Source organism: Dendroctonus ponderosae, unplaced genomic scaffold (assembly GCF_020466585.1).
Source record: "Dendroctonus ponderosae isolate FM_Combo_2020 unplaced genomic scaffold, Dpon_F_20191213v2 Dpon_F_20191213_4, whole genome shotgun sequence".
NCBI classification, from domain to species: domain Eukaryota; kingdom Metazoa; phylum Arthropoda; class Insecta; order Coleoptera; family Curculionidae; genus Dendroctonus; species Dendroctonus ponderosae.
Genome location: NW_026018611.1, coordinates 6,673,588 through 6,684,345, shown reverse-complemented (window position 1 = coordinate 6,684,345; position 10,758 = coordinate 6,673,588). Strand labels below are relative to the sequence as shown.

Sequence of the window (10,758 nt, the reverse complement as noted above, 5' to 3'; positions counted from 1 at the left end):
TTCTTGAAAATTCAGAAATATGAATTAAAGATGAACAATGAACTTAAACCGACCCAAATTCAACGCATCTTAAACATATAAATATATAGCTTTTATAAAACCGCATTTTTTTAATGACTACATAATTTTCAGTGTACGTACTTTAGAGAAAAATTAGAGACCGCAAAACTCGGGCAGACATTTAGTACATGAGCACCTTTTTTCTTACTGACGCTGCTTAATTTTAAGTGTTCTCTAAGGTCAAACAACACAAAACAAAAAAATTGGTACTCCTCAAAGGGAAAGTTTACCGACCTTTTAACACACTTGCTGCGATTTAGAGAACACAATTGGCAGCACGATTGGGGCCCCAAAACATTCAAAGGGGGCACACAACCAAGTGGCTTTAAGCTGCGCGCGTATTAACGAGCGAAGGGCTGGAAGTTGCAAAAAACCATGACAGTCGAAATCAACTTTTTGTTAATTAAACTAGATGATCTACGGCTTTCAAGCAAATTATAGGTTATGACAATGTTCGTTTACTTAACTCATTTCTGTTGTTATTTAGAGTGGTTTCACAGCAACAGCAACTCGCACATGCTGAATCATCGTGAAACAACATAATCGCAGCCGTTTGCAAGTTTTTTCATTCAACATATCTAGATTTAAAAGCTTTGAGGTTACCCCTAACAATGGCCTACACCTATATTCCTAAGCCACCCTGTATAGGCCCACAATACTTAAGGAATCTACGCAGTGGGAAATTACTAATGCAACAAACTCCATAATAATGTGTCGTAATGCCCAATAGGTTTCCAGATAGTTTGAGTTTCCCATTAAATTAATAACTCAATGCAAAAGTACTTACATGAAACAGTGATCAGTTGGTTATCAGGCGATTGATATATAAAACTTACCGGTGTTTGAAAATCAGCAACCAACACCGAACGTGTGAACACTAACAGAACACCATATAGAGAAGGCACAAGTTGCAAATGTCTCAACCACTAGAATAAGCAGTTAATCGTACGTAGATTCGAAATAAACTGGGTGGGATCACCGGTATGTACTTTATTTCACAAAACCGTTTGACAAACACAGTCTACTTGACTGTCACACAACCTGATTAATAGGCACCAGGGATGATGTGCGACTAAAAACAATATTGTAGAAAGAGACAGAGGGTAATAAACAATCAACTGTTAGTAGTGAATGCCCGAATTATTGAAATTTCCGTGAAGAATCATGGCTGGTTATTATAAATTGCTTCAGAAAAGGCTTTCAAATAAATAGGAAGTTTCCCAACTATTTGATTTTTCGTTTTCGGCCAGAATTGAAAATAATAATTGCATAAAATTTCCATATAAGGATTGCAGGCAGACGGCCGTTAAACGCGCAGAAATGAATAGTTCACAACAGTGTTGTCAGGCTTCCACCAAAATACCGAATTTCCACAAAAAGTAACAAAAAACGAAATGCATGTAAGAAGTGAATAAGTAAATACAGGTGTTAGTAAATAAGTGCCACAACATTCGTTTTCAAGATACGGGGTGTTGGAATTTTTGTTAAAAACTGACGATGTTTTTTTTGCTCTGGAACCGATCGAGATAGGAAAATTAAATTTGGTGGGTTTTAAGAGGTAGTCATTGCGCATTGCTTGACATGCAAATAATAATTTTATACCGGTAATAATCTCAATTTTTTATTTTAATTCGAGTTAAAACCAATTTTTGAAGCATTCGTGCAATTTGTGAGAAAAATTATATCTTGCCTTTTTTCGTATGGGGCGCCGTTTTGATGCAAAAAAAATTAACATTTTATTGCGATTGTATGCTGAGTTGTATCCAGGACGTAGGGAACCCCGTCACACAATATTTACGCGTCTTCACCACAGTTTACGCGAAAATGATACATTTAAAAACAAACAGTTGACTAAAGGCTACGAGTAGTTCTCGAGTTAATTACGCAGTCACCTAAAGCAAGTACTCGAAAAATTGCCAACATATTGCGTGTAAGCATCTTCACTATTTAAAATTGTTAAAGAACAGCAATTGTATCTGTTTCATATTCAACGGGTGCAAGCTCTACTCCCGACCTAGAAATTTTTTCCTCGCCTATTTTCTTGCCAATGGATTCTTTGTCAAATCGCTCAAATTTCTAATCATTTAAATGGTGTTTGGCTTTTGGAAATGGAAATTTCAATAACAATCACTTATGGGCTGAGGAAAATCCACATGGATTCTTTGAAACCAATAATAATTTAATCGATTCATATTTACCACAACCACCAATAGGCGAATCTTACCTTAATTACCTACAGGAATTCCTCTTAATATAACTCTTAAGAGTACCTGTTCTTCTTCGTTACCTCTTCAGTCCATGGTGGGTGCACCAGCCCATTTCAGTATTAATATACATAATCACTTAGACATCTCAGTAATACTGAGTCAGTATGCCTAAGCAAATCGTTGGACAGGAGGACTCTATAGAGGAGGTACGGAACATTGGCCTGCTCGATCGCCGGATTTAAATCCCCTAGATTTATACATTTCGGGTTTTCCTGAGTTAATAGAGTGTAATCCACTTGTGGTGAAAATGTTCATGACCTGAGGAATCGAATTATAGCCGGCTGTGAGACAATAATAAATACCCGAGGAATATTTGCGCGAATACAATAAATGAGGCGAAGAGTTGAATTTTGTCACGTCGTCTGAACATAAAAATCACATTTACATTCTGTGTAAATCTGTGTTCGCTAGATGCAAAACTGGTTCTATTCTCTAGGGCCATAAAATTGCCTCAGTGTGTAACAATTCCGTTCATTGTCAGAGTGTTAAAATCTTGACCATCCGCTATCTTACGAACGAAAAGAACATGGAATATCGTCTGGATGGTCGTATTGATATATTCCAAGAAGGGTTTTGATAATTTTGGAGACGTCTGAGACGAGAGAGATACAGGGTGTGATAAGAACTATAAGAACATATGACATATATTTTTGCTATCCGCAAGATCATAAATTATCACCCTATGCTGGCTGTGCCGTTAAACAAATTATAGATAAGATTTCAAGAATTCTGGATGCAGCCGGAACGTCTCAATTTAATTTTCCGTAATTGTTAAGATCAGGGGATTTCAGTCGCATTTGGTTCTGGATAATAAACCGCTCTCACATTGTAGCTTATCGCATTCCAAACATTCTTTATTTGAAAATTTGGTCATTATTAAGATTATGCACATTTTTAACTTGACTTGACTGCACACTCTTAACCACAGAACGTCCCCTTATCTATTCGGAACAATAATTAATGTTTTGTACATATTATGCCTAGAGGCTGAAAGCCCCTTTCAGGGAGCTAACACTTTCAAAATTTTAACACAACGGAACGAGCGAAACTTTAAAAACAAAAAACGGGAAATTTAAAAAGCTTATTGCAACTGATTAAAAATATTTAATTAAAAGAAAATTAATGTTTTTTGTATTTACGTGTTTGTTATTTTAAATTGTTTTTTTTTAAATTCACCTACCGCAACACAATTACTAATCTCATAACTCTATGTCGTGACGTCATGACCGAACATCCCCCAAAATGTAGCAAACTCCTGAGGTTTTTGAACAAGAAGAAGAAGAAGAACAGAAAGGAAAAAGTTAGTTGTCATCACAGACCACAGACTACATACTATTGTCATCTGTGTTGTTATTGTTTTTTTGGTGCAATAGAAACTGTGTGAAGCTAAAGTAGTATATTTAGAACATTTTCAATCATGGGGACCGAACAGCAAGCCTGTAACATCTTGAAGCTGTCTGACTGTGCCATGATGTACATTTTATCCTATCTGGATGCTACCTCACTTTTCAACCTAAGCAGGTACGTGCTGTTTTTCATAGTTTCAACCATAAAGCTCCATTAATTTAGCTTTTTTCTTTCATGTTTGCTTGCTATAACTATCCTTCAATTAACGCTTTTGGCGTACGTTTCACTTCAGATATAGATTTTGTCCGTCCATGAGAGATTCATATGTAACGAGTTACATTTGGCCCTCAAACAATAAGCTGAATATTAAACGAACCAACAGTGTTTAAATTAAACCCTTGGCAAGATAGCTTCAATTCAAAAGGAAAACAGTAAAACCCAAGTACAAATCTTACTTCCTGTAAACTGAACTCTTAAATGTCTAATGCTGGTTTGTTTTCATTCTACCACGTATTTTCTAAATTGGTTTTGGTTTACTTGTTCATTTGAATATTTGGGACAACAGGGCCGTGGAAGCACACTTTTTTGTATGGGATATTATTTAGATATTGCACAATCTGTGGATTTATGGAGGAACCTCAATAAACAAGGAGTAGCTAAATACAATTCTTGATAACAACTCTCTTTCAATGTTTTGTCGTAAAAGTATTTCTTAGTTGTTATCATATCGGCCCAGACACTTTCAGTATCCTTTGTACACCCAAATCTCAAAGGTTGATTACCTTTCTGCCTTCTGATTACTTCTGCGTTCCAAAAACATAACATCTAACTAGTCTCGGTCTCAATCTTAAGAATAGATCTCTATTCCATCAAACTGTTTTCGTAGCTATTGAATATTTACCTTGTTTTTTCTATACATACTTTTATTTCGTTGGTGTAGTCGTTATTACAAGTGACTTTAGTTCCCAGAAAAGTATATTTTTCTACCTGTTGGAAGGGTTCACCTTTGACGTTCCGTTCGTCGTTACTCTGAATCTTTGTAAATCTTCAAGGTTTTCCGATAAAATCACGGTATCATCAGGGATCTTAAAACAATTATAGGAGTCCCATTCACTTTTTATTGCCGCACTGTGATTCGGTATTGGAATAGGCATTAAGCAAAATATGTCACAGAACACAAGCAAATGTTCCAAACGATGGATTTTTGTCAGTAACTCTGCTTTCATAAATTGAGAGTTATTCTGTTATAATACAAATAATAATAAAAATACTGAAACTAAACTGTGCGTGCAAATACCTAAAATATAAAATAATTATATTTCTCTCTCAGTTTCTAGTTTTTCATCTTGACCAATATACTTTTCTTACTCGTTTTGCACGGCACTATGTTCAGCACATCATGGTGAATCAGGTAATCGATTAAAAATATACAATGTATTATGTACCGAATCACATAAAGCAACTAATCATTTGAAACCCTCAGAAAATATTAACTAAACACTTCAATTTAAAAAACAACTTTTAAAATAACCACAAGGTATGAAAATATATTTGAGTAGTACAAGCCGCAAAAAGCATGCGAATAAAATGCGATATAATCCAGCATGATGAAACTAAATCAGTTTTTCTCATTAAGGACCTGTTTGTACTTTAAAAATATTGTGGAAGACCCTCAGCTGTGGCGCTACATTGATGCACGACATGACCCCAATAGTACCAAAAAAATACAGTACGTTTCAGATAGAGTTCATGATAAAACAATGCATATTCTAATAAGAGCAGAAAGCAAATATAATGGCTTACTGTCTCAAGATATTTTGAGTGGATGGAGTCAGTTGCAACAGCTCACAGTGTTGGCGTTGGAGAACCAAAGGTTTGATGGTCGACTGGTAATCAGCTATAGAGTATTATAACTAATGCCTCGTAGTAAATGCTGTGGTTTTTAGCTTTCATTGCAAAATTTTCCAAAATCATTAGTCGAGCTGAGCTTAAAGAAAACTCATGTGAAAAATGCGAAGATGTTTTTTCAAAATACAAATACCACAATGAGAAATTTAAAGGTAAGATTTCACTACTAGATGATTTTAGTGTTAATGCTCAGAATTTGTAGGTTTTAATTTTAGATCAATGCGATTGGCTTGATAGCAACTTTTTCATGTCAGTAGCCAAGTATGAAAATTTGGAAATTCTTTCCATAATAAAATGTATGCGGCTTCATTTGAATGTGGTGCCATACCTCAATGTTGCTAGATATGGTTGTAAAAAACTGAAAGTGGTAGATTGCAGATTTAATAGTAAGTGTTAAAGTAAGTAGTAATATAGTTATTCGATGTGTTCTTTGAATGCTTTAGTTAATGATAAATACCACTAACTTTCAGCTATCGCACATGAGATGCTTGTACAAGTACACAAAAACAGAGTGGCGTTGTATTTGCAAAGTATGAGTTCATATGAGTTGGAGACTGGTCGTGTATTGTTAAAACTTCCTCATCTCACTATGCGTTCTCGCGCTCTAATGATGCAGGTGAATAGTTTTGTGCTCAAATTCTCAAATCCTTTTATTTTTTATAAATTTCTGCAGAGCACAGTAAAAAACAACAGCTTGGAGCCATATTGCAATTCGATCGGGGACCTAGTCGAAGAACTTCCAGAAAGTATTTTGTATCAAGATCCATATTCCGACTGTTCATGTGGTTGGAAAGACAGCGAACGAATTGGTAAGAAATTGTGTTATACAATGATGACCCGAGGGTTCAAGTTTTGACGCAATTGTGCGCCGTCGATATTAGGTCAAGTTAAATATTAAATTTGATTTTATCAACCAACTTTTGCACCGGCTTGAGTAAATTAATTTGCATCATAAAAATCTAGGTTTTTTTCTTGGAATTTTAAGCTGATCTGTTGCAACTCACTGCTATTTACCCTGTATAGATTTAATATATTGAATATTTAGCTTGCTTAATAGATCGTTCGACCATAAACGAAGAATCGAATATAAAAGAGGAAATTAGGACTTTCTGCATTGATGATTACATCGATTTCGACTTATCTCATCAGCAATTTATATGCCACAGGCATATGAGGGAATTAAATAAGCTTCCAGAAGACTTTAAGAACTTTTTCTACCACAATCAAAAAAAGTTCTGTCCAGGCGAGTGTTCTAATTCAATTGATGTGCACTCTTATATTAAATGCAAGAGAAACATGTGTTTTTAGATTCCTCTGATAATGATAGTGATTCAGATGATGACCTAGACTGTTGTATGTTCGGTGTGGGCAAAGATCAATTAATAGTTTTGAAGGTTCGAGAGGTACGTAGTTGCGAATAAATCCATTCATATGGATGAATTTTTCAATCTTGCCTTAGGCCGACGAACAAGGAAACATACCTGAACCAGTGGTTATTGATATATTCAAGCCTGATAGGAACCTGGTGAACATGGATGGTGATATTGGCCAACAAAGAGCAGCAGAAGACAGGAATGGGTACTGTTCATTAGAAAGTTATGTAAGGTTGTCCAATAAAACATTTGATGTTTACAGCAGTGCTGAACCGGATCCGCAACCTTCAACTTCCCGAGGGAACAGTTCTACATCAAGTAGGAACACGTTCAAAAGAAAAGCTGAGCCAAATGTTGAGGACAATGACCGAAGAAAAATGAGATATTTAGAGCCTGAAAGGTATCTGATTACTTTTTATATTTTATTTTTTAATGTCAATAGTTATATTCCAACTTTGTACTGTAGGGATGCAGATAATGCAGCAGGTAGAAAAGATGAGCCAGCTGAAGCTTTTCAACGGTTTCCATTGAATGCTGTTGATATCCCAATTATTAGACTGTAAGTCAATTTCTTATCAGTTCAGTCACTTCAGAACTAAACAATGTTCGACTTCAAGAAGGAAACGCGTATTTAAATGTCCTTCGATATACAAGGTGTCCCTTAAGCACACTATTAAAAAGAGCAATTAGATATTCTTTGGCTCAAAAGAAAACGATCTGACCTAACTTTTGATAAGAGAAAATGTCTGGCTCTGCTATTTATCGTCAAAGTTCTTTACAAAAATTATGGTTTTTGGAAACATTGGGAAATTGATACGATGTATTTTTATCGGGTCGCGGTAAAGTTGTTCCTAGGCAATTTTGAAGAAGCAACGGAGTTCATCAGCTTTGGGCAAGTGGGGAATTATTGAGTGTCTTGGTATGAAAACTGCCAGAATTTTTAATTTGGTAACTGTTTCAACTATTTTTTTTTTTGGGTCGATGCACTAAACCTTTTTTGACCTCTTTGTAAAATCTTAAAGCATTCATAGTTTTTGACCAAAAAAATTTATTTTCTTACCGATTAAGAAGGTCGGTAGTTCTGGTAGTCTACTTCATCAAAATATGTCTTACATATTAAGCAAATTTTTCCGGATATTTTTTGACGAACTTTGTCTGAAATAGCAATCGGTCAATAAAAGTTAAGTCAGATCGTCTAATTTTGAGCCAAATAATGTAGCAGGACAGGATAATGTGCTTAGGGCACACCCTGTATTACTAGAAACATTTGTTATTTAGGGCAATTTTGCAATTACTGATTTTTTCAGGCCTGCATACCAGTTACAGCAAGATAGAATCGTAATGATCAAAAAGGATAAATTGAAGTTGCGTAAGCTGTCTCTGAGGGGCTACAGAAAAATTACAGACAGTGCTTTAAAATACATTCAGAATTTGAGCTTGGATTTGCTTGATGTCACGTATACGGGAGTGACCAGAGAAGGTATCGAAAGTTTCCTAAATTTAAATCCAAACTGTAGAGTGTTACATCAGGACTACTGTATTTGCAAGCCTAATATCCCTTTATTGATATAAGCCAACGAACTAAGTGTGCGTTTCTTAGACTTGAGAATAAAGCATGTATAGTGATATTTGTTTTTTGTGTCATAAATTAATCAGTGACTTCAGCTGATTAGTTTAAATAATTTAACTTTGATAGATAGCAAACAGTCACATTCACAAGAAATTAATGACTGCTTTTAAGTACCGCATATAAACTTATTTAAATAATACTTAAGAAAGGAGTAGGTATGGGAGAATTGTACGTATGTTTTTCCTTAGATTAAGTGAAAAATATATCATTATTATCTATTTATTGGCATGCGTAGAGTATGGGAATGTTCTAACTCAATACTTGTGAACGCCATTTGATTTTTATTGCGTTTCATTTGGAATAAACTTCAACTATGTATATAAAAAATATAGAACACACTATTCACTCTGAATCAATAAAAATGCTTATTTAAAGGAGTCTTTAAATTTAAAACCCAGGCTTTTTAAGTCTTGCTTAGCTTCAACTATTTCCTGAAACACATAGGTATTTGATAAAGTCAATTCTTGAATCGAAGTTTCCTAACTATGAATTTAAGAATTACCTTTTGCAGTTCTGCTGCAGCATCATTACAGTCATTGAACGTATATACTCTATACAATACCAGTAAAAGGGAAGCCAACTGAAAACCAAATTACATGATTACTTGAATGTGAACAGTTTGCTATCGCAATAATTAGAGGGCAAGTAATTGCTAGGGTGCATATAGACAATGATCTTACCCCAAATAAGCCGACAACTATAATTGGGGAGAGTAAAAGGAAAGTGTAGTGGTCCCTAAAAAAAGGATTTTCAATTTTGTTGGTAAGTAGGGCCAGCCATATTGCCCCCAGTGCTCCAGCACCTCCCAGCCATTCTAGAAGCTTCGTCATTGTTAACGCTTTGCCAAACTTTTTAAGGTGGAGAAAACGTATTTTTTCTCTGAAAAGTATACTTATCAAGTAAACATTATTAAGGTTAACTTGACAGATCACAGAACATACCACTAGCGCATATATCGCAATCGACTCCTTGCTTAAATGACATGCGCAAGTTAGTTTGAGGTTAAGTTAATCAAAACAAACTTCTATTTACTAGATACTTACAGAGACAAGTTACTTGTCTAGTTAGTTAAGATGCTCATCTAGCACAAAATATCCCCCCTGGGGTATGTTCTGTGCTCATCTAGCAAGCAGCTAGTGTGGAGAGAATGTGATGTGATGGCATACGGATACCGGATCTGACGCATTTTTAAACGGAACCACAAGTTTCAAAGGAGAAACTCCTGAAAACTTGCAGTTCCAAAATGAGGGTTTTTTACTTGGTAAGAATCCAACACTATCCAGTGTCTCGGGATGCTGGGTGTCGTCGAGAAGATTTTTATCCTCTTGCCTCTAGCCAAACAACAATAAAAAAAAAAGTGTCTATAAAAACATTATAAAATTGAAAACAGACAGATAAAAGCCATATACTGTAATGATTCGTTTCTATTTACAAATCCTTGTCCATGATAGTTCCTTAAGTAAGTTTGAAGAAATTGAAATAATGATATTTTATCATAGCTCCCTATTCATATTAAGGGCCGTCCATAAATTACGTAAGGTATTTTTTGATCAGTCACGACTCCCATACCCAGTTGTAAGATTTATTAAATTACCCTACCATCAGCCGCGGATCCAGCTTTCAAGTCAGGGGGGGTCATGTAGTAGAAGTTCAGTCTTTTGCTGTATATGAAATTAGAAAAAATATCGTTAGTCGATATAAACTCAGTACAAATACCTTTAATTGTAACACCGCGCAAAAGTTGATGTCGCGAGCATAGAGAAAGTAAAATAATTATTTTACTTACTCTATTGTTGCGAGTCACCAGAACACAGACACGTAATTTTATATTCATTTGCAGGAGGGTAAATAATTATTTTCATTTGCTTGTAAATATATGACTATTTGTTTAAATGCTTGTAGAATATAAATAATTGATTTTATAAAAGTATACAAAGTGCATATAAAGATATTTGCACTTTGTGAGTTTGATAATGTTGGTGTATTCGAGTTAGACTAGACATAATTATTCGCTTTTTGAATATTTGAATACTGGAATTATTCGAGTTTGGCCCCGAGTCCTAATACATACCATATACATACCCGTTTTAGTAATTAGAAGTTTGTTTTGATTAACGTAACCTCAAACTGACTTGCGCATGTCATTTAAGCAAGGAGGAAATTGCGATATATG

At 35.0% G+C, this 10,758-nt stretch overlaps 3 protein-coding genes and 1 long non-coding RNA gene across 10 annotated transcripts in view; 1 reads left to right on the top strand and 3 right to left on the bottom strand.

The window, feature by feature from the left end:
• LOC109537157 overlaps nucleotides 1–1,277 on the bottom strand; it is a 55,124-nt gene extending 53,847 nt beyond the window's left edge. For 2 of the 3 annotated variants that reach the window (XM_048666051.1, XM_048666053.1), the window contains exon 1: nucleotides 897–1,277. The gene's annotated coding sequence lies outside the window, so the exon portion shown is untranslated. The remainder of the gene's footprint in view (nucleotides 1–896) is intronic. The other variant, XM_048666052.1, reaches the window with a different exon arrangement.
• Nucleotides 1,278–3,600: 2,323 nt separating this feature from the next.
• Nucleotides 3,601–8,581, top strand: LOC109537051. Of its 4 annotated transcripts, XM_019903576.2 has the most exons (13): nucleotides 3,622–3,848; nucleotides 5,005–5,085; nucleotides 5,311–5,563; nucleotides 5,621–5,734; nucleotides 5,785–5,968; nucleotides 6,053–6,198; nucleotides 6,256–6,391; nucleotides 6,628–6,825; nucleotides 6,891–6,985; nucleotides 7,042–7,160; nucleotides 7,218–7,355; nucleotides 7,422–7,514; nucleotides 8,263–8,581. In XM_019903576.2, exons 3-13 carry the CDS (start codon nucleotides 5,435–5,437, stop codon nucleotides 8,525–8,527), a joined length of 1,617 nt encoding a protein of 538 aa, XP_019759135.1. In that variant the 5' UTR covers nucleotides 3,622–3,848; nucleotides 5,005–5,085; nucleotides 5,311–5,434; the 3' UTR covers nucleotides 8,528–8,581. The 4 variants fall into 4 exon arrangements, with proteins under 4 accessions (XP_019759132.1, XP_019759131.1, XP_019759133.1 ...); XM_019903573.2 differs by lacking the exon at nucleotides 5,005–5,085 and having other exon boundaries at nucleotides 3,601–3,848; nucleotides 7,221–7,355; XM_019903572.2 differs by lacking the exon at nucleotides 5,005–5,085 and having other exon boundaries at nucleotides 3,601–3,848.
• Nucleotides 8,582–8,790: 209 nt separating this feature from the next.
• LOC109537056 (dolichol-phosphate mannosyltransferase subunit 3) lies at nucleotides 8,791–9,527 on the bottom strand. The gene is made up of 3 exons (XM_019903582.2): nucleotides 9,266–9,527; nucleotides 9,088–9,165; nucleotides 8,791–9,016 (listed from the first exon to the last, which is right to left on the bottom strand). Exons 1-3 carry the CDS (start codon nucleotides 9,413–9,415, stop codon nucleotides 8,951–8,953), a joined length of 294 nt encoding a protein of 97 aa, XP_019759141.1. The 5' UTR covers nucleotides 9,416–9,527; the 3' UTR covers nucleotides 8,791–8,950.
• A 101-nt stretch (nucleotides 9,528–9,628) lies between these two features.
• On the bottom strand, nucleotides 9,629–10,716 carry LOC109537058. 2 transcript variants are annotated; one of them, XR_007281356.1, is made up of 2 exons: nucleotides 10,657–10,716; nucleotides 9,629–10,246 (listed from the first exon to the last, which is right to left on the bottom strand). It is a non-coding gene; the product is annotated as an uncharacterized LOC109537058 (long non-coding RNA). The 2 variants fall into 2 exon arrangements; XR_007281357.1 differs by lacking the exon at nucleotides 10,657–10,716 and adding an exon at nucleotides 10,372–10,397.
• Nucleotides 10,717–10,758: the final 42 nt, after the last annotated feature.